At 39.5% G+C, this 23,511-nt stretch overlaps 2 protein-coding genes across 4 annotated transcripts in view; one reads left to right on the top strand and one right to left on the bottom strand.

Annotated features, from left to right (window-relative positions):
• clip3 (CAP-GLY domain containing linker protein 3) overlaps positions 1-23,511 on the top strand; it is a 50,772-nt gene that overhangs the window by 20,260 nt on the left and 7,001 nt on the right. Inside the window, exons 4-15 of one of the 3 annotated variants that reach the window (XM_056373142.1) lie at positions 459-552; positions 1,435-1,596; positions 1,888-2,006; positions 3,029-3,265; positions 5,018-5,068; positions 5,369-5,504; positions 6,060-6,215; positions 6,392-6,523; positions 6,952-7,075; positions 7,398-7,465; positions 9,860-9,932; positions 10,780-12,616. In XM_056373142.1, the coding sequence (XP_056229117.1) occupies positions 459-552; positions 1,435-1,596; positions 1,888-2,006; positions 3,029-3,265; positions 5,018-5,068; positions 5,369-5,504; positions 6,060-6,215; positions 6,392-6,523; positions 6,952-7,075; positions 7,398-7,465; positions 9,860-9,932; positions 10,780-10,834 (1,407 nt within the window). In that variant the 3' untranslated portion in view covers positions 10,835-12,616. Of the gene's footprint in view, positions 1-458; positions 553-1,434; positions 1,597-1,887; positions 2,007-3,028; positions 3,266-5,017; positions 5,069-5,368; positions 5,505-6,059; positions 6,216-6,391; positions 6,524-6,951; positions 7,076-7,397; positions 7,466-9,859; positions 9,933-10,779; positions 12,617-23,511 lie in introns of those variants that run through there. The other 2 variants (XR_008827247.1, XM_056373143.1) reach the window with 2 other exon arrangements.
• LOC130167187 (homeobox protein goosecoid-like) lies at positions 18,358-21,088 on the bottom strand. The gene is made up of 3 exons (XM_056373148.1): positions 20,437-21,088; positions 20,026-20,225; positions 18,358-19,414 (listed from the first exon to the last, which is right to left on the bottom strand). Exons 1-3 carry the CDS (start codon positions 20,747-20,749, stop codon positions 19,295-19,297), a joined length of 633 nt encoding a protein of 210 aa, XP_056229123.1. The 5' UTR covers positions 20,750-21,088; the 3' UTR covers positions 18,358-19,294.

Genomic DNA, 23,511 nt, shown 5'->3' with positions numbered 1-23,511 from the left:
TGGTTCGGAACTTGAGACTTGACTTGGACTTGAAAAACATAACTACTGAGCATCTCTGCTCCCGATATTTAAAACAATAAAAATAGTTGAGTAAGGCTTAGTTTCCAAATATTTATCACATAATGTATACTGATAATGAACATAATGATTTGTTACAGCCCTGGCGTATAGTAAGTAAAAATAGATTTTGGGGAAATAGAAAATGTGTTGTTTAAATAAGTGATAACACACATTAGGGTCTCCACCCCTCCACAGCCACTGTTTCATTAACTGAAGACAAATAAGTGAGCAGATGAGGATCAGGCTAAATTAACCACATTAAAAGCCACAATGTGTCACTAATGCATTCATACATTTTACCAAACATTCACTGAGATAATGTGGAAGCTATATATGAACACCTACAGTCAGTGTTATCCACTGTGAATGTGTGTGTCTTTTCTCTTTCTGTGTTTCAGATCCTGAAGCGTGGTTGTCACGTTAACGACCGCGATGGTTTGACTGACATGACGCTGCTGCACTACAGCTGTAAGGCCGGAGCACATGGAGTTGGTAAGATACTTCCAGTCAGTCAGTCTGACACAACCCAGCTCAGCTGCACTGCTGTGATCTGTTAAAGGATCAGTCGAACCTTTTTTTCAATCAGAATTCATTTGTGTTAATGAATAAACTTTTACTGCCATGTGCAAAACAAGAGAGGAAAAGTGAGAGTCCTTGGTTATTAGACCCCATAGTGATGGCACATAGCTGGATATGTGGATGTAAAAAGGAGTGATGATGAGCTGGATATGACTGGATATGAAGGACCGGAGGTGAATGGAGTAGAGAAGTGTCACAGCAAATCACACTGAAATGACAGCGTTGAAAGTATGACAGGGACAACGTGATTGGCTGGTTGAGATCATGGTGAGATCTGATTGGTTGCCAAACACCTGAAGTCAGCTGATTACAAGGAATGAGGGTGAGAGAGGGAGAAAACAAGAGAATTGTGAATGGAAGCAGAATAGAGATAGTCTCCTGACTGAACCAAAGCTAAGCTTCAATTCACCGTATCTTTTAATTATTATCAGAAAATCTTATGAAAAGACCAAAACCACAGTGAACTGATCTCATTGAAAAGTCTGTGCCATAGTCAGGTCACTACGATTCATAAAGCATATAATTAAAAATTTTACAAGATGTGAAAGACAACTGTGTTTATCCTTAGACCCTCAAAAATACCCTCCAAGAAATAAAGTAGAAACTTAAATACGAAGAACTATACTGGAGCTGGTCTGGTGCAATGATTCCAGAGACCAACATCAGTTCCTCACATAGTTCCCAGTCAGTGCACAGGGTTGAGGATCTGTGTTGTGGAGGATGACGTCAGGGTGGGTGTTGATTCTGCTCCTGTGCTGCTGTAAAGCCGGAGTTTCATGCTCTCTGTTTGTGCAGGCGATCCGGCGGCGGCGCTGCGTCTCACCAGTCAGCTGATCTCTCTGGGCGCCGACGTGAGTCTGAGGAGTCGCTGGACCAACATGAACGCCCTCCACTACGCCGCTTACTTCGACGTTCCAGAACTGATCCGAGTCCTGCTCAAAGCTGCTAAACCCAGAGGTACACACACTCACACACAGACACATACACACACACACACACACACACACACACACACACACACACACAAACACACACACACACACACATACACACACACACACACACACACACACACACACAGGCTCAGTGGGTGGTGTGAGTACAGGATAGAAGATGGTTCAGCAGAGCAAGAACAGTCCTTGATCATTTCCTGTCACAGATTTTCTGGCCCTCAGTGTTCCTCACTCTCAGCACATGTTAAAGTCAGCACTGGACTGGAGACTTCTTCTTCTTCTGTGCTCTCCACAGTGATGAACTCTACCTGCAGTGATTTCCACTACGGTACAGCCCTCCACATCGCTGCCTCCAACCTCTGTCTGGGTGCAGTGAAGTGTCTGCTGGAGCACGGAGCCAACCCCACTGTCCGGGTAAGAACACACCACTGTACTTTATGTATTTATTTATTTGTTTGTTTATTTATTATTTGAGGGGGGTAGTCAACCTCTAGCATAATAATCAGGCTGAATCATTATTTGGCTTCATTTCAGTCATCAGTTTTCTTTAACATTAAAATCTGAATCCTGCCTGAATGCTTTGGGAGGATGAAGAAGTTTATGGTGCAAAGGCACAACTTTAGGGATTTTACTCAATACCAATCATTGTTTTGGGAGCAACAACAAAATCCTTTGATGTTTGTTTTTAGTGTTAATTAAGTTATTTTTTGCATTTTAGCACATGTAGGAATGGAATTCAGTCCCAAATAATATTGTACAACAAAATATGGTTTTAAAACACACTAAAAAAGCATTACCTAGAAGAAATTTCCATAGTAATGAGTATACTTTTGTGTATAGATTCATAGGCAAGTAAGCAATTTGGAAGGATGATATTTGTCTGTGAGATGATGATAAATTCAGTCAGAGCTTGTTTATTTTCTAGCGTTTGTGTTAAATTAAATTTGATGAGTCACTTGTTATTCTGTGCATTATTATGTGTATGTGTATTGTTGTGTTGTGATGAGTATTGTGAATTTCTATGGTTGTATTGTCAACAGCAAAACTGTATAGACCCCAGGAAGAATTTGAAATCTCAATCCCTCCATCTTCAAATTTTAAATAAATGTATTGGGTGTGTAATAGACCAGTGGAAGAAATTCATCTGTCCAATGAACAAATCCTACTGCTCCCCACACTTTTTTATTTTTATTGGTGACAAAACGTAACATAAGAGATAATGGACAGAAATAAGATAAATATATATAGTAAGATAATGGGCTTAAGAATAATAATTATAATTTCATAATGTAATGTCAAATAGAAATGAGTGGCGAGGTCCATCACACACTATCCAAAAACCTGTTCTGTACTTGGATCAGAACTCGAGCTGTATTAAATCTTGACTTTCAGAGTGATTATTTAACCTATAGAAAATTTCCCCTCCCTCTCTGCAGAATGATAAGGGCCAGGTTCCAGGGGAGGTGGTCCCTGACCCGATGGACATGAGTCTGGACAAGGCAGAGGCAGCCATGGTGGCCAAAGAGCTGAAGCAACTGCTGCTGGATGCCGTCCCTCTGAGCTGTAACCTCCCTAGAGCCACTCTCCCCAACTATGACAACATCCCAGGAAACCTGATGCTGTCCTCGCTGGGGCTGAAGCTGGGAGACCGCGTGTTGCTGGATGACATGAAGGTCAGAGGCAAACTGAGTGTCAGGGACTTTAGTCAGTCCACTAAGTGAGAACAAACACACTGAGGTGCGGGGTTTCAGACACTGTTTGATGATACAGCAACAGTTTCATTTGAATCACATCAAGGCTGCTAGGTCCCATAAATACCAAAGATCTGCATCATACTGAGTTTAAACTACAGCAACCAAAACTTCCTGTAGTTTAAGCTCAGGTTAAATATGAATTGAATAATAAAATATAATGGATCAAATGAAAGGAAAGTAAATGCATTGACTGTCATTACATGAAGCATGAAAACCTTGTTTAACTATTTCACATCAACTCTGGCTGTTTTACCCCCTGTTCTTTGAATATGACTTTTTACAGCTACATGCACTGTAAATGGAGACTAGTCATTGTAACAGCAAGTGGGCAGGCAGGGGTAGTGCAGTTTGCATCTCTGTTGCGTTGCTGCTGCTGCAGCTCTCTCTCTCTCTCTACATAGAGTTTGCAGGTTACTGGAATGTTGGATTTCTCTTCATCACAAGTTTTCTGATATATTTTTGACAGAAAATGTCACTAAAGCAGCTCTGTTTCCACATGCAGCTGCTAAAATGGTTAAAAATATATTTATATCTTTGCATCTCTGTATCATATTGAGATTCAGACTAGACATTGAAACTATAGTGGAAGCTGTCAGTTTTATGTAATGTTGCTGGTATGATGTCACTATGACATCAACAGGTCTTTTCTCTGTCTGTGTTTGCTGGGCCACGTATGGAAGACCAGTGACATCACAGGAAAAGTAATCAAGCATTTCTTTGATTTCATATTTTGATAGGCATTAAAAACAGGAATTGTTAACTTCTCCTTTTAACCTTTCTGAGACACTCTGGACCTTCAGTGCTGTAAAACAGACTAAACAATCCCAATTGTCCGTGGCATATAACAAGCTCTCTGATTGGTTGGAGAGCTTAGCAGTCGGGTATTACCAGCACTGACAGCCCAGTGCAGCCATGCAGTGTGTCGCTCTAACCCCTTAACATGTGAAATGAAATGAAAACCAAGACCTTCGCTGCCGCCACACACACACCACACAGCCAGTGTGTTCCTGGCCTGAAGCCTCTGCTGAAATGTGTTTAAACTAGACACAGGTCCTTTCCACTTCCAGGTCTGATCTTTAAACCAAGATTCCCTGCACACAACATATATAACGTATATAATAAGATAAATAAAACAGTTTTTTCTACAAGTGCTAAGTCAAAGGTGACTGGACTTGTTTGGACAGAACCACATATTTACAACTGTTCCAAATGTCCACACTCAAAGGTGGGGTGAAAATAATACCGTCACAGGAAGGGACAAGACAGGATAATTGTCTAAATGGGAATAACACCATATAATCAAAGGCATTCATAGTATTGCACTCTGTTGCATATATCAGTATGAAAAGTGCCCAAGTTGCAGCATCTTTAAGACTGTAAAGTTCTAGTTGTCTTTGACATAAAAAATTGCAGATGAAATTAAAAAGCTGCTTAAGAGCGTGTTCTGAAATGGGACGTGATGTCATGTGAACATGGCTACACATAAAGTCAGCAGTAACACTTGTAAATATATTTTCAGCGTGGCATGTTGTGTGATCGGTCCACAGTGGCTTTAATTGGTTAAATAAACCACTGCAGATGATATAGGTGCTTTGTGGTTTGAAGTGAATGCATGGCTGCAGGACAGAATGACGCTGTGTGAGCTCTGAACAGTGTGTTCTCGCTGTGTAGCTCCAGAGAGACCAGAGCAGAGACGACGTCCCGGCTGCAAACCTCACACAGGTTGGTTGGACCGGGCTCCGACTGGACCACAGACTAACTGAACTGACTCACCACGCTGACAACACGTTCTCTTCCTGTCACATGACCAATTAAAAGCTTTTCACCTTCACTTCATCTATAGTAGTGATGTTACTGTATGTGCCGAGTTACATGTCCTCCCTCTCCCCTCCATGAAGTACAGCAGCTGACACCCAGATTATCTGCCTCCATGCAACCTAACCAGCTAAAGGAGCTCTGCAGTCATATTTCATGCACGTTTAAGGGTTCACCTCTAACTTCAGGACTCTGTCTCTCTCACAGACCGGCACCCTGAGGTTTTGTGGTACGACAGAGTTTGCCAGCGGTCAGTGGGTCGGCGTGGAGCTCGACGAGCCTGAGGGAAAGAACGACGGCAGCGTGGGTGGAGTCCGCTACTTCATCTGCCCTCCGAAGCTAGGTAACAGCTTCAAGTCTATCAACCCCTGCAGCAGTGATGGTTATTTGTTGTTATTATTTGTTGATGGAGTGATGAAGTTTGTAATTGTAGTCATATATCTGTGACATATACTGTTGACTCCAGTGGCGGCTGCTGATTATTTACCTGAGTGTGGCTTCAGGTGCTGAAGGCTTCTTCTCACACACTAACAATGTTGGTGTTGAGCACTAAGCTTTAACACCAATTATAGAACTGAATATTAAATCAAAACCACACTTTATCCATCGCCAAGCAGAAAGATTCTCAAGAAAATTTAAACTTTAAATATTTCAACATAAATGCTGAATGCGTTCATTCAGCATACCATATTGGTAAGGACATGTCCCTAATGTCCCTATGCAAACCTACGCCCATGCTTTTTACTTGTATTAGAGGAAGATGGGATTTTAAATATAAATAAAACGACAGACACAATTAGCAGATAGATACGTTTCTCTCAGAAGTTGGTGAACACACACCACTGTAGTGGGACAATCATCTTTGATGTTATAGTATGTTATATCTTTTTCGCTACAGGGATTTTTGCCCCGGTGTCAAAGATTTCCAAGGCTGTGGACCAGACACCTTCATCTGTGACCTCCACCCCCCGAACCCCCCGCATGGACCTGGCGTCCCGCCTTGCTGGGAAGACCAAGAAGGAGAAAGAGAAGAAGGAAAAGGAGAAAGAGAAAGGTAACGTTTGTCTAACATTACAGTCCGTGTTAATGTCACATGTCGAATCTCTTAAAAACAGATTCCTTACATTAGGGAATAGAAGTAGAAGTAGGTCCGTGTTACATTTTTTCTATAACAGTGTTAAAGAGAGTGTCGTGGTTGTGAGTGGTTGTGTGTTTCCTGTGTGTTGTCAGCCCAGAGGAAGAAGTCGTCCATTGCCAGTCTGGATCCAGAGGGACTGAATGTGGAGGTTGGAGATCAGGTTCTGGTGGCCGGACAGAAACACGGCATCGTCCGCTTCTACGGCAAGACCGACTTCGCTCCAGGTCTGTGTGCCTTATACTCTGGTAGCTTGATAGGCCAGCATGCTAACATGCAACACTGCTAGACACCGCTGAATTCAAAATACTACTCTCTCACTTTGATTGAATATATAAAACCCCTGAAGCAGTTTTCAGCTTGAAATTAGGAAACAGTTTCTTTAACAAACGTATTAATATTATTAAAGCTGGTATCAAAGCAATATGAGTATAAAGGGAAACAGCTGTTGGATCGTTCTGTGTGGGGTAAATTCCTGGTGAACATAATTTTTTAATTACAGTTTTTTTATTATTATTATTATTATTACATTAACTGTTATTACATTAACAGTAACAGTTTTGACCTGAGATAATGATTCAGCAGCTTCAGGAAAGTGGGTCAAACTCAGGTAGCGGCAGAACAGGTGTGACCTTAGCCGTTTGTGTCCCTGCAGGTTACTGGTTTGGTATTGAGTTGGATCAGCCGACAGGGAAACACGACGGCTCAGTGTTTGGAGTCCGTTACTTTAACTGCCTGCCCAAATATGGAGTGTTTGCGCCGCCCTCCCGCGTCCAGAGGTAAGGTAGTGTTCAAAACAACAGATGTAGCAGTATTTTATTTTACTTTAGTGTCTGTTGCTAGATTATATCAATGTAATTTCACTAATCAGTGCATAATGATTTTAATTATTTTATATAAAATTATATCAAATTCAAAATATTGAAAGGCATTAACATCAGTGGAGGCCGGGTGCTGTGTAGAACTCCATAATAAACCAGAGCAACATGAAATGTGTTGTTTTTTCTTTTTTTTTTCCTCTTCAAAAGTGTCTTCTTTAAAATGATGTGTTCTTCTCGACAATATCATAAAAACACCTTTCGTCGTCGTTGTTTGTGTCAGAATTGGAGGCCCTAAAGACGGCTCACAGAATGACAACTCCATGGTGAAGAAAGTCCACCAGGTCACCAGTAAGTATCTCTCATCATACTGTCAGGTCAAACAGAGGAGGCACACCGAGGTGTCTGAGGCTGACATGTTTCCAGGAGATGTCAAATTTTTGTGGTATGGACAGACCTTCATAGTTTGACTTCATAGTTTTGTCTCACCAGTTTTATTGCCACTACTGGAAACAGTTTTACAGCAGAGTATCATACAAACAGCCATCAGGCAGATCTGAAACACGCCCATCTACACCCAGTGTAGATTAGGCTTAGGCGATATCCAAAAGGTAATATTGCAATACAGTCCAGCCCAAATATCGCAATATATACCAATATAATATAATATTATTATGATATCTTTCATATTATACCATTATATTACTGTATTTTATGTTTAGGTATAAGTCATGCTTCCACCAAACAACAGTTCAGCAGCAGTTCAAAGGGCCAGACTCAGGAGCAAGGCAGATACATTGCAAAACTGAAAAAAAAAGTGATAATACAAACAATATCACATATGTTGGGAAATATTGCTCTATTTGATATCACTGAATATTAGCCCAAGCCTAATGTTTTACCTCATTACCCTATTAACGAGGCCAACAGAGGAAATATGAATTGCAGCTAGCCCTCAAAAATTCCTTTGTTCAACATTTGTGCCCACTCTGAACACAGAGGCTTCTTCACGGCAGTACAACAGAGAGTTGAGAGACATTCACCATTAGCAATATGTGGTTATTAGAGTAAAACTGGACTTGCCATGTGTTGATGCTCCATTGTGTCTGGTAATATTGTTGTGTCTCTGCAGTGCAGTTTGTAAAATTGTTTCATATCTGATACAATGATGTAGGGCAGCTAATAACTGCAATAATCCTTCAAATGTGGATACAAGCAACAAATTGGTATGTTTATACCTCCGGGGATATTCATTTGAAAAATCCCATTAGCCGCTTGAAATTTCAAGATGGCCACCATTTCTGGAAAAGGAAACACATATTTTACCACAGACTTTTACCCACGGAACAACTCTCGACGATTTTGCAATGTAATCTTGTGTTTTAGACTATGAGGATGTCAAATTCACAACTCGTAAATTTCCTCAGAGATTTATTTGTGCAATTTCTGATGTGTAACGTGAAAAATTCTGCATAAAACACAATGTATTTGCAAAACATTTATGGTGAATGATAAACCAAAAGATCTGTAAGAGTCAACAGTTTACTTGCTTACATTAACACTAACTACACTAATATCAGCTCGCTAATTTGCTGGCGCAAGGCTAGTTAGTAAGCATTTTTGTGAGTAATATTTTTGCTGAAATATACTTTCATTTCATTTTTTACAGTGTACTAAATTTCACCTTCTACATTGTTGAAATGTTTGATTTGACAACTAGATTATTCATATGAGAAAATAGTGGATGAACTTATTGCAAAAAATAACATTTCCTTGCCAGAAATAGATGGATGGATGGATGGATAGAATGGATAGATAGATAGATAGATAGATAGATAGATAGATAGATAGATAGATAGATAGATAGATAGATAGATAGATAGATAGATAGATAGATGAGCGGGTGGTTGCGGCCTGCCTCTGTACACAGGGATTGTAGTAAGGATGAAGAAAAAACAGATTATGATCTGATCTGCCAAGTGGTGATAGAGCTGAAGCAGTGTAGGCCTCCTTGACATTTGCATACAACAGATCAAGTGTCTTATTTTCCCTTGTGGGACAGTCAACATACTGAGTGAAGCCATTCAGTTGAGAGATGAGAGTGAGATGGTTAAAATCCCCCGATATTGCAATGAATGCATCAGGGTGCTTGGTCTGTACTCCCGCAACAGTCTCGTGAATGAGGTCTCTGCATCCATGGTATGGCTTCTTCAGCTCAGCCGGTATGGGATGTTAAACTCCATATCTGGTAAACTTTAAAGCCAGGAGTTCTTCCTTTGTGTACATTTTTTTGTCCATTGTCAGACGAAACAACAATGTAGAATAAAAAACATCAATCGAAAAACTATATACTAATATAAACAAATATATTGCAAAAAACTACTGAAACTTGCTGCCACGTGTTGCCAGCGCATCATCTGAATACAGTGAAATGGTGGCCATTTTGAATTTTCATGTGGCTACGGTGTTTTATCAAAAAAGTAATACTCAAGGATGATTTGTGCCAAATACATGTATCCAGATTTGAAAGATTTCATTGATATGCAGTTATCTGCTGCGCTAATGAAGAAAACTACCAGCAAAAAAGCCCAAAATAAAAACAAATAATACAGGATGTTATGATCAGAAGCATAACCTTAAAAACCTGGTGGAAGAATCAACATCGGTTCTGATAGAGGTTTGAGTTTCTGCTCTCTGTCTAATGATCAGTCATTAACAGACTATCTGTTTGTTTGTTTCCTGCAGTGTCACAGCCGAAGCGTAACTTCAACACAATGCGTTCTCCTAAAGACCTGACCTCTGAGAGCTCCATATCCAGGTGAGAGCAGAGACCACTGGTTCTGGATTGTTCCGAGTGTATTAATGATAGAAGATGCTGCTTTCTGGAGGTGTAGACTGACAGTGCAGGCAAAGAAGAGGTTCCTTCATGACATAGTGTTGAGATAATGAGACAGATTGTGTGAACACGTCAAACAGACTTCTACAGCCTTCTAGCTCCTTTTCAAAACTTCAGTCTGAGTCAGACTTTTGATTTACAGTCATATTTTCCCAGACAGACAGACAGACAGACAGGCAGGCAGACAGACAGACGGGCAAGGGCGGGCGGGCAGGCAGGCAGGCATACATACAGACAAGCAGACAGACAGCCAGACAGGCAGGCAGGCAGACAGACGGGCAAGGGCGGGCGGGCAGGCAGGCAGGCATACATACAGACAAGCAGACAGACAGCCAGACAGGCAGGCAGGCAGACAGACAGACAGACAGGTAGGCAGGCAGACAGACAGACAGACAGGTAGACGGGCAGAAAGACAATTGTTTCAGTTATTTTCAGCACTAAATCTGAAATCTAGGATTTTCCCAGGCTTTATTATGACTTTTTACAAGATGGGAAATGGTAACTATGGTAACAGAAATGTGGTATTAACGCAGCATTTTTTCCATGTTTATATAAATGTGTGTATAAAACCATAAAAGTATCAGATTTCCCATGTTTGAATGTGTCTCTTTTACCAGGCGTTATGACCTGACCTTGTCACTAATATAACTTTTTCTGCCTTTCCTATTCCTCATCCTTCTCAACTCCTCTTCCCTTTGGTCTTTGCCCTGCTCAACACCTCTTCATTTCTTCCTCCTCCTTCTTTGTCCTCCTCTTCCTCCTCCTGCAGGTTGCTATTCTGCTGTTGGTTTCCGTGGATGCTGCGTGCTGAGATGCATTCCTAACAACCCCCTGTTCCTTCTCCCTCTGCTCCCCCACCATATTGATTTCTCTGCTCTTTCTTCTCTCCATCTTTTACTTTTCCGTCCTCTTTGAGTCTCTTCAGACTATCGCTATCGCCGGTCAAACTTCTCATAGTGAAAACCCAGTCTCTCTTACGCTCAGCCCAATCCTTCTAATTTAGCCGTTCTATAGCAAAATCTATAGTGCCTTGGATCTGATCAAAACGTCCTGCATTCCTTTAATGAAACTGAAACAGCTCTGCTAAAGCAATTCCCCTAAATTTATCTTTGTATCCCTTCGCTCGTCTTATAATCCCATTGTCCCAACCTGGTATTTTACATGTTGTGCTTTTATTCAGGGCAGAAAAATACAGCTGTATACTTTCTCTAAGGCTAACAAACACTACTGAACATTAGTTTGTGCTGCTACATGTTTTGTTTTTTGCTGCTACTAGATTTGGGTCTTGCCAAATTTTGAAATGAGTGCCAGATGAATTTGTCATAAACTTACTTATCAATCAAGGTTGGCACCTGTTAGCTAAAAGAGGACAATAACGTGAACACTTTGACTCATAGATTGTGGTTTGTAAAAAACAGACTTTGTATAAGTACCTGAAAACAAACAACAATGACCTGGGAAACAAATCCTGAGTCATGAAGGGGGGTGTAACTGAGAGTCATGATACTGTGCTGTTATGAAAGAGCACATGGAGGCACAAGTGTTCACATTTTGCTTGTTCTCTGCAACGTTTCCAAACACAGCAGTGTTTGAGATAGATTCTGCGTAGCTCAAAATGTTTTGGTACTTGTGCAGAAATTTTTTTGGATATGGAGTTGTTTGTTAACATCTGGCTGCTGCTTCCTCACTACTTATCTGAGACCAAGAACTGCATCATAACAGCCACTGTCTCTGTTGTGTAAATCCACCGTCCTCTGATCCCATGGGGGCAGTTGAGGTAGACACTCTTTAAGACACCTCAGCTGTGGTGTCCATTGGCAGAATATGGCTAAATGAGAGCCGTGCATGGATGGTCTCTGATGAAGCACTGATATAAACATGTTTCAGAGCAGCCTTGAACCAGAGGGATAGCTTCTCTGCTCAGAGCACTGTGGTTACACATGTGTAGCTGCAGATCCAGTCTCAATCCTAGAAAACTTATACAACTCTATAACTAAACTGAGTGTGAGGAACTTTTATCCCCTGCATGCTTTAATCTCAGATGTCAAAATGAAAACAGGGTTTATCTGCTATTTTATCATAGTGTTACAGTCAGTTATATTTTTTTACCTCTCAGATGTATGCAACAGGCCTAATTTTAACGTTAGGATGTGAGATAGCAAAATAGTTCTCGGTTTCTTTGTGACATCTCCTGTCACATACAGGGATCGTTGCTCTGTAGTTTATACGGACGCCATCATTTTACCACTAGTTGAATTTGATGTAACTGCACATCTTAAAGATAAAACACAGCTTTAAGTTGTTTACTAGAAATGTTAACACAAACGAAACAGTTGGACCTTCCCTCCCCTGAACAACAGAAGACTCAGTTTTAGTCAGTTTAATAGAAGTAGATAGACGAATAACTGTCATCATTTATCAAACATTAGTCCATCTAGTTAGAGTTAAATTACAGTTTATTATAGACATCTTATAAATAAAGAGCTGCAGTCATTAACCAAAACTGCTAACAGACCCAAAATCATCATTATCTTTGATGCAACTTCAAAATCAAAAATGTTCAAATCAGAAATGTGTTTTCAACCCCATTAAATGTTGTATTATGGTTTTTGTGTTGCTGCTGTCTTGTTTGCATCTGAAAACGATTTTCATCTAAAGCTAATATCAGCTTTAATGACCTGTTAAAAATAATAATTTGTACATTTCTGTGTCCCTTCATCAAACCTCTCCTCTATCTCAACGTTTTTAATTTCCTACCATAGGAATTTAGACCTGGATCATCTCTCCAGAAAGTCCATGATATTTAAAAAAGTTTCCTTCCATCTTTCTCTCCCCCTCCTCTCTCATCCCTCTTGCTCCATTTTAATAAGACTTTGGTACTTCTTTGTGAATGTGAGCATCAACAAAAAACACAAGTTAATCTAAACTTATGTGTGTGCTTAATGTTAAAACCTCTCTCACCAAGTGTGTACATAACTGAAAACAGCAATATGTAAACAGTGTACCTATCTCTGTGTGAAAATGGTTCCTGTGTTAATGTCTCTTCACACTTTGTAAAGCACACTCATACAGAGAGATGAACACACTCACACTCTGATGGCCGAGGCTGCTGGGGGCAAAAAACATTCAGAGAAAATAACCAGATAACCACGAGAAATCAATGTGTGGAGGCAGGTTTACACCTCAGTGACAGGTAGACTCAAAAATACAAGAGCCATTGTGATTTTCTGTGTGATTTTTCACTTTTTCTATTAGAAAGTGGCAAGTAAATACAGTCAGTTTTACCCAAAAACAAACAGTTTATGGAAATCCAAAGTCAGTCATCTGTAATCTATGAATAACACCGCAGGATTTGTATGTTTTATAGGTCAGATCCTCAGTTTATGACCATGAGTCATTGTTGACATTTATTTAAATATAGTTTTTATTTTACAGCTCAAAAAAGATATTATTTTACGTCTGAATGTGTTCCCACTAATTTTCCGTATTTAACAAACCCACCAAACATTAGTCTTATTTGGATAAAACATTCAGCTGCAACTTCATGTTTCCAGAGCTGTAAAACTGTAAAATGTGTATTGATTGCTTTACTTGTCAGTAATAGGTTATATATGCTTTTTTATATAGTGTTGGCTTTTTAAATGAAATAATTTTATATCCCCCAAGTTATATTCAGTTTGCACTTTTACTCAACGATTCATATTCTGGTAAAAACGAGAAGATAGCTCTTGAATCTTTGGTAAAGTTCCAAAACTGGTTATTGAACTTTTGAGTCGACCAGTGTCTGAAGCCATTAAGTTTGAACCTTCCCTATTCACTGGTTGTGTCTGTGTGGATTGACAGAATCGTGACTGAATGCTGATTGGTTTGGTTGATTTGTGGAATATATTTTTTCTCGGTTGGATTTTGTGCTAGTCTTTTGCAGCCTCGGCTAAAGGAAACACTTTGTGGTTGGTCCTGCACACTGCTGTTGAAAACTGTTCTGTTTGTTCTCATGGAATCAGCTTCAACATTACACAAATGATAACTACAGCGCTCAGTTTAGCTCAAACCAGCTGCAGAACTTACATGATCGGACCAAGGTTTTTCCATTTCCACTCAAACGCAAAGCTTAGCTCCGAGTGTTGCTGCTGAATACGAGAGTAAAAGGTCACTAAAATGTATGTCAACCATTTCTCAAGCTTCGCTATGAGTAGTAGGTTGAGTAATGGTACACAAAGTAGTGTCGTGGGAGCCCTCATGTCCAGGTGTTTTTCGGACTGACAGTCTACGTGGTTTTGTCAGCTTGTTAAGTTGCAGAGTTTCAGCACTTGCAGCTGAATGGAAAGAACTGACATTGAAAAGAGCTGATTAAAAGAAATCATAGTCAGTTGGCAAATCGAGTGTTCCCGCCTCTTTTGGAAAACTAATTTGTTTGAGTAGCTTTCAGGTGAAGAAATGTCCTTAAAAATGACCAAAATGTCCTGACACTACAATCTACCCTCGAAAACTGTAAAATATTTAGATCAGCTTGCTACAACTTTACAATTCCCCAAAATTTATTACAATGTCCCAGCAAATTCCTAATTTGTTCAGGAATTAGGTGAGGCTATGCAGCTGATTTTAGCATTTGACTTGTAAAGTTTGGAGTGAATTTAGAAATCTGACTGAGGTTTTACAAACCAAGAAATCCAGATTTACCATACATGTCTAAATGAAGTTAGACTTAAACTTAATTTTTACCCACTTTTCTGAGATAATCCTGCATTGATAGTGTAGACTCTGGGTTATTGAAGATGTCCAAATGTGAGAATCTTGACATCATGTTAACACGATAAGACTAACCGCTTTACCTTCCTGTACTCATGCTGTCCGCTACTTTCATCTGCCATCCACCCAAACTCAAACAAAAGATGAACTGACGTCAACCCATGTGTTGTAGTTTACATCTGTTTACAATTTCACACAGGAAACGTATCTCTACAAATAAGCTACTGCAGCACGCTGTTCAATGCTAAAGCTCCACAGAGTCAGGTTCTGCTGACTTCATCTTAGGTGTACATTGACATTGGTAGACAACAGTGATGGTGGAAGTTTGTTTTTGTACAGTAAACGTACAGTACAGTCAGTATGTCCCAGTGAAGCCTCTCTTGGTTTGAACATAGTGTTCTGACTACTGTGTAAATGTGGAGCTTCTCTGGTTTGGCCACTAAGTGTCACTAGTGAGTCACTGGATATTCATCTTACAACAAACAAAATATTATTATTCCTCATTACATATTTTCTATTCGGTTTGCTCCATTTAAGGACTATAGTGGTTTTGCTTGTTTTAGCTCTTTAACACAAGCTACTGAACCTTCACTCCACATTTCTACTGACTCTTTTCCAAAGCTGTCATTTAGCTTTCAGAGTTACTTCATTGTTTCCAGCGAGCCTTCATTTCCTGTTTATTTATAAGAAAATCAATCTGAAACCTGCTGCAGAAACTTTGCATAAATGTCAAAATCTGGTCCCCTTTATATTATTAGTCCCACCTCCACCTGATTGTGTATTCAAGAATGAAAAAATACATCTGAGAACTGATAGCTCGCTGCTATCCTGTCGGAAAATCAACCCATGAAAACCAACAAGAAGCAAATACAGATTTCTGAATTTGCCAGAATGTAATTTGACATTAAAGGCTCAATATTCACCAATTTATGTCAATACAAAACTTTTCATTAATCTCTCAGTAACATTTACTCGTGCTCACATACCTTAACCCACTGCACTCAGATGTATCATTATCTATGACAATCTGAACAAGGATGGCCATTTCTTGTAGCAGAAGATATGTCCAGGATTGTGGTTTCTGTCTTAGCTGCTGGTGTGCAGATAAAAGTGATCGGTTTTATAATATAACAATATCAATAAAGAAAGCAGTGATATCGTTTATGTTCTTGGATTTAACCCTATCATAGAAATGTAGTACCAAGAGTTAACCAATAGAAGGCATCACTATGACAACACTTTCAACACAGTTGCTTCATAATGGTTTGTTGCTTCAGACATCTTTGTTTTCTCAATCACTAGCAGCCAGTTGTTGAATTTCAAGTGTCAGAAAGGGGAGTTTTGAAAATGGTTGCCACTGAATTACAACCTGATGGTTACATAACCTCTAACCTAAACAAAATTTTGACTGTAATGGATTATCCCTCTGTGGTGAAGTTGGTTTTCATAGAAATGAACTGAAACAGATGGCTGCCTGGAAGGAAGGAAATCAATCAAACATGGATGGATGATTTGGAAAATGATCAGCAGGAAGGGAAAGTGTGATCTTTTTTAGTTGATAGGCTAAAACATTCACAACCAGTGATTGGTCCTGTAAAACCTCTATAATCGATTGGTGTGTGTATCTGAGAATATAATGTTGAAGTCATTCTAATAGAAACTAACTCAGCACTGGTTGTTTTAACATTAATAAGTCTTAATAATATACAGTATATAGCCTATATTTTGATAACTTCACAAAGTGTACTTTTGTTCTCTGGTTTTGTAGTGTGTGGGTGTTTCTTTGTGCTTGGTTACAGTCCATGTGTGTGAGTCACTCCTGTTTTGAAAGTGTATGAAGCCGACGGACATTTAAGATGAACAGGGGAGAACGAGCATCGGGCGTCCTCATCCTAACAGATACTCACTGCATGCTCTCTCTCTCTCCCTCTCTATAACTTTCTCTCAGTATTTTCTGATTTGGGTTTTTCAGTATGTGTATCTTCTTCTCATCAGCATGGAAATGCTTCTAATAATAACAGTGACAACTCTATGAATATAATAAAAAATTTGATGTTGTTTTTCTACCTCTCCTGTCCGTTCCTTTTACTCACTGAAAACATTTTAGGCTTTAAGTTTGCGGTTAAATTGTAATTTATTTCGATTATAATTACACAGTTAGGCTTAATGAAGCCTGATTAAATGCATTATCAAAATTGTATGCTGTTGTAAACATTAAACAAGTAGATTCAGGCATAATTTAAACCTTACAAATAACTTTCACATACAAAATATACAACAATGAGCCTGATACAGACCCTTGAGGAACCCCACATGTAACCTATCATTTTAAATAAGTAATTCTTATCTGAACATATTGATACCTGTTTTCTGATCAATTTTTTTAATTAGGAGTGTTCATCATACATTTCTAATTTCTTATAGCAAGTCATGGTCAATAATGCAAATTTCATTGGTGTAAATTTGTGAAAATGATCGAATCTAGAAAATATTTTTTAAACAACTAGAGACGTAGAAGAGTAAACACCATACAACGTGCTTAACTCTTTTGCGAAAATCTTGTTGAAAAAAGGACATTATAATAAATTGCAGACCATGTAGACGCAAACATGGTGCATGTTTTTATATTCAAGTAAGTGAAGCTCTGACCAAATCTTAACCTAATCATGAAGCACATGTCAAAAGGCTCATCTCAAAATGTAAAATACAGATTTAGAACTTATTAGCAGGTATTTTGATACAGTAGATATGTATAGTACAGTAGAATTATGTAAATATATATGAACAAGCATAAAATGAAAATTTGAAGTACAAGTAACTCATAACTATTTTTTATTACATTCAGTATTTGAATACATGTATTTAGTAACATAAAGCTGTTTTGAAGCATTGAGAAAAAACAAAACATGTTATACTGAAACCTAGTGGTCAAATCTTAAATCATTGATAAGTGTTTTTCATGGTGAGGTTCCATACAAGGTATATTATAAATTATGTTATAGTAATTGTTTTCATAGCCTATGTGTTTCTGATACATAATTTATACAAACATCTGAAACATAACAGCTAAACTAGCCCACAGGGTAAGTTACATCTTATTGTGTCCCATATACAATAGGTTTGGAAGAGAGTAGCTCGGATCCTTGAATTTGACTTCCAATCTTCACTGGTCTGCCGCAATCTGCCCAAATCCCAAACTCTGTATGGATAAATAATTGTTCCTCTGGAAAGCCTGGGTTCAAAAATATATCACAGTTCTAAGGAACTTGTATCAGGAATTACAACATTAAAATCTCCATCTAATGCTAACACTCTAGAGACGGTCCTAAAAGTCTTTGGTCATGAAGCTTCTGCCTACTGTTCTATGATCCTTACAGCCAATCATGATCGAGTTATAGGAATTGGAATAAAATATCAAGGGAATTGTGAACAAGGCTGATCCAATTCAAAATTATAAATAGAGTCTACAGGACACCATCCAGGCTGCATAAGGTGGGTTTGGTGAACCGTCCAGAGTGCTGGAGGTGTCATCACAGAGATGGTACTCTAGTACACATGCTCTGGAGCTGCCCTAAAATTCAGGAGTTCTGGTCAGCCATTCATATCAGTGTAGAGAAAGTTACCAGCCCATCCCTTCTCCTCAAGTCTCTTTATTTTGGGTGACCCATCAGCATTGAGTGGCTTGACTCTGTCTCATGCTGGATCCAGACTGCCCTCATGTTAGGATAGAAACTTGTGGTGAAACAATAGAGAGCCTCCTCTGCACCAGCATTGTCTCTGTGGCACACTTCTCTTGTTCACCCGGCTGCTCTACAGCAATTATCATAAAGTGGAGGAGTATCGCTGGAAATGGGAGCTGGGAAATGGGAACATCACAGTGAGGTTGGCCCTTTTTTGTCTTTTGTCCTCATCTCAGTATGTTATCCTTATTTTTTTTTATATATTCTTCATTTTACTCATTAGTTTCCTTCTTATTATATTTTATTCTATATTTTTGTATTTTGTGATTGAAATATTTGCATGTTCTATTCATCATGAAAACAATTCACTGCTAATTTGAAACATAAAACAAACACAGGACAGAATTTATGATAACTACTTTTTTTTAATGAAACCACTCTTCTTACAAACTGTGCTTGTGTTTAAAAACTACACACAATATCTTCAACAAACTAATTTCAATAAGTTACATAGAAATACAAAATAATTTAAATCTAGAAATAAACTGCAGCTTTGGCCAAACAGCTCTCCTCAAACATTTCATAGTCAACTGTCCCCAGGGTGTGAAGTCCGGGGTGTATGACTTTCCCAGCAGCACGTGTATGCATCACCACAATAAAAAAAAAGTTATGTTGGGTCACCAACAGTCTCATCACAGCAGCTTTGGTCAACACGGGTGCACACTCTGCTGAAGTTCCCTTGAGCAGGGTTCAGTTTTAGAGGTCAGCTAACCTTTGACCTCTGGGGTTGTGAAGACAGTGTCCCTGCACAGGATGAGTTTGACCTGAGAGCAGCAGGTGGACAGTCTATCGGGTTTAGAGGAAGGAGGTGAAGAGACTCTTCTCTGCTCCAATGCAGGGTGGAGGGGAGGGTGATTTGACCTTTGACCCACTTCGCTGTCGCTTCCTCCGGGCCCTGCGGTTCTTAAACCACACCTGAGAGAGGAGAGAGTTTTAGTTTCATGTTCTTAAACAGGACATTTAGAGTAAACAGAATGAACCAAATGAATATTCTTGTGCTATAAAGTATAACAATCATATAGATTATGTTTTGTAGAGTAAAAAATCTTCACACATTGACAGTCTCCTACATGTACAACAAAGATAGTTTTATGGCTTTGAGTCCAGTGTGGGGATTTTATTCTACTGTAAATCTGCTCATCATGTTGTTTTGATGGCAATTCAAGTCTGTCTTTTTTTTCATCTTGAACAAATATTTAAATAAATATTCAAAGTTGCTTTGAACAAAACTATCTGTCAAATAAATTAATTAATATTCAAATATATTAGAAATGGTCTTTGGCTCGTGTGTAAAATGTAGAGAGGTTTTTGCTTTGTATGTTAAATAATCTTAGTTACAACATTCAACAGTTTTTTTCCTGATGAACAGATTTGAATTGCCACATAAACAAAAACAAACTTGGTGAGTCGGTAACTTATGCGTAAAATGCAAACTGGAAACGTTTCCTGGATAGACTTTACGCAATTCCATGAATGGGCAGTACATTTACTTTTCTCCATCCAGTGAAACATCATGTCGGACTCACCCTGACCGTCTCCTCGCTCAGCCCGGTGCTCCTCGCTAGCTCAGCGCGCGCCTCCATCCCCGGGTAGTCGGTAAACTCGAACAGCGCCTCGAGCTGCTTGGTCTGACTGTTGGTGAACACGGTCCTCATCCGGCCCTTCTCACGCGGCTGCGACACCTCGGTGTGGTGGTAGCCATGGTAGCCCAGCAACGGCTGAGCATCTGGTAAAAAAAAGAAAAGAAAATCATTTAATAGTTGAAAAAATACTGGATTTTATTATTATATTATTATTTTATATTACTACTGTAGACATGACTTTAAACTTTTTTTTACTTACTATTTTTCTTGAACTTGAAACAATAATAGTTTTCTGATCTGTCTGATTTGATCCTAAATTAAATTTTTAAAAAACTTTATAATTAGACCACAAACCTGCAGAGTCCCGGCCGCTGAAGTGCACATACACTCCAGGGTTTGGACAAATGCTGCTTAAGTCTGTGCGATGGAAACCGGCTGCGTAAAACACATCTCCAAAGCTCATCCCTTGGTATTGCAGGCAGCCTGGCACTGACACTGGTACTGGGACCGGCGCAGGAGGCCTGAGGTTCCCAGAGTCCAGACTGAATCCACCGGGGATCCCCTGGAGATACCCCTCTGGTGGAAACTCCATTACCGGCGGCTTGTGTCCGAGCTGTGGGGAGAGGATGCGCTCGATGCTGAAGTCCGACACTCTGCTTCCGTCCATGATTCAACTCTAAGATCCACAAAGTTTCCAGAAACTTGTCCCAGTAACCTCTGAGCTTCCAGAGTCCTTCAGTGTCCAGTTTTAAACAGAAACAGAAACAAAAGCTGCCATCAAACACCTGACGGCTCTTTAATATGTTAATGAGCTTCTTGAATTCAGTGTTTGATGCTGGAGGTTCAGTCAGAGATGAGAAGAAATCTGGACTTTGATTTGACCTCTGAACCCTTAGATTCTTTGAACTGAGAGATGATGTGACTGAATATGAAAAGTGTTTTGTCCATTAAATCTCCCACTCAACTGTTGACTTTCACTGTTCTTAAAACAACTTAATTATCCTGCTCTTATTAGAGTTAATGGGACACAAACACTGAGTCATCCCGTAGCTGTTTAATTAGTTCAAAAATACTTGCAGGCTACATTAGATTTAAAAAAAATAAATAAATAATTTGTTGCAGTATGCAGTGAAATTAGACTTGGCCAAAATGCAAGAAGAAAATCTTTTTTCTGTGTATCTATACAATATACAAATCTATAGATTTGTTTTCATTTCAGTGATGACTTTCTCAGATTTATTTATTTATATAATCGTAAATCAAAAATATTCAACCACACAACAAAACAGCTGCAGACCAATCAACCTGACTGTTCTTTGTACAGTGTACATGTGTTGTTTGACCCACACAGACCTTGTCTCTCTTGCTTGATGAAATATTTACTGCAGGTCCAGTTTGGGGGAGAAAAATCTGCAGGGTGAGATGGTGGCCTGCAGGTGGCGCCATACTCGAGGTTGTGTTCACTGTACTAAGGAAGACAGAGAGCAGACACACAAAGTTCCTATAAACAGGAAAATTACACAGATAATATATAAAACATGGTTGATTTACAAAGTGTTGAACACCACAGTCCGACTGTGAAAAATATATCTGATATAGGGTTGCACGGTATACCGGTACCAGTATAGTACCGCGATACTAGAGTTTTGAAAACGGTACTATACCAGCATTTAAAAACAAACGGTACTTTTACTTTATTTTATTGAATGCAAATGAATTGGTAAATTGGAGCCTGTCTCTTTAAGCACAGCGAGGCCAGCGAGTGTGACGTAGTTGCCCGAGCGAATGTAAGCCGCCTCCCACGCGCACTTAGACTGAGGAGGAGAGAGAAACGACAAGTTGCGTCTTACACAGACGGAGCGGGTTGAAGAAAATACAGTAGATAGAGATGGCAGCTGCAGAAAAGCCCATACTTGTGGACAAAATGGGGGCCCGAAGTACGTTGTGGAAATATTTCAGGTTCAAACCGAACGATAAAGGCGAGCCACTGAACCCAGAGGCACCGCAGTGCAAGCGGTGCTACAAAGTGTGTCTCGGAAAAGGAGCCAACACTTCAAACCTGCCGAAACATTTAAAGGACAACCATGCGGACTTGTTCCGAAACTTCAGTCAAGAACGACAGGTGATAATGTTGTTCACCAGTTCACTGCACTGTAATGTCAATGAAAGAAGTACAAAGCCCCTCCCAGCCCAGTAGTAAACCTACAGTAGCCTGCATACAGAGAGCTAAAACATGTCCATGGTTAATAAATACATTAAAAAATATATTTTTAAAAATGTAATTACATTCTTTAAATATTTAAATAACCCATTAAGGCAATACATAATATAATGAAATATTTTTTACAAAAAGTATCGAAAAGTATCGAAATACATATTGGTATCGGTTTCGAAACAGAAATTTGGTATCGTGACAACCCTACGCTCTGCGCCGTTTCATTTGCAGGAGAGGTCAAGTTGCCCACATTCGATCTGACAATGCAACCAACTTCATTGGAGCAGAGAGAGAGCTAAGGGAGGCGCTCGCATCATTGAATCATGCACAAATTCAAGGAGCTCTGCGGGAAAAGGGAGTTAATTGGAGTTTCAATCCTCCAGCAGGGTCACATCATGGTGGAGTCTGGGAACGTGTAATCCGCATGGTGAGAAAGGTTCTGAGTTCAGTGCTTCAACAGCAGAGACTGGATGACGATGGACTTCAAACAGTAATGTGTGAAGCTGAAGCCATCTTAAATGATCGGCCCATCACTAAACTCTCGGATGATCCGAACGATCTGGAGCCACTCACTCCCAATCATATCCTGCTTATGAAAGGAAGACCATCTTTTCCACCTGGATTGTTTGAGCCACATGATCTGTATGTGAAAAGGAGATGGAGAAAAGTCCAGTATATCTCCGACCTTTTCTGGAAGCGATGGGTACGAGAATACCTACCTCTGCTGCAGGAAAGGCAAAAGTGGAACCAGGGAAGGAGAAATCTCAAGCCTGGTGATATTGTGGTCATAATGGATGCTACTGCCCCACGAGGCTCCTGGCCACTAGGAAGAGTCTTGGAGGTTTTCCAGGATAAAAAGGGAGTTGTCCGTTCAGTGCGTCTGCAGACAAAGTCTAGCGTCATAGAACGTCCTGTGACAAAGCTTTTCTTGCTACATGAGATTACAGATTAGCATGCCATCTCAGGTTTCTGTGAAAAAGACTACATTGTGTGGTAAAATGTGTTCATTGTATCATTTTGATTATGGCTCCCTGGTTTGTATTTGAAAGAATTGTATGTCTGTAATCCATTACAATTAGGGGCCGGTATGTAGGAGCCATTTTTAGGTGAATGTATGTACATTCTAAGGTGTAGCTGATAACTTTATGACATGTAAACATGAAATCCATCATATTCTTCATGAATGCTACTCAAATAGACAGGAAAACTTATCC

This window comes from Seriola aureovittata, chromosome 4 (assembly GCF_021018895.1).
Source record: "Seriola aureovittata isolate HTS-2021-v1 ecotype China chromosome 4, ASM2101889v1, whole genome shotgun sequence".
Lineage (NCBI taxonomy): Eukaryota > Metazoa > Chordata > Actinopteri > Carangiformes > Carangidae > Seriola > Seriola aureovittata.
The sequence above is the reverse complement of the archived record's forward strand: the minus strand, read 5'-3'. Positions and strand labels throughout refer to the sequence as shown.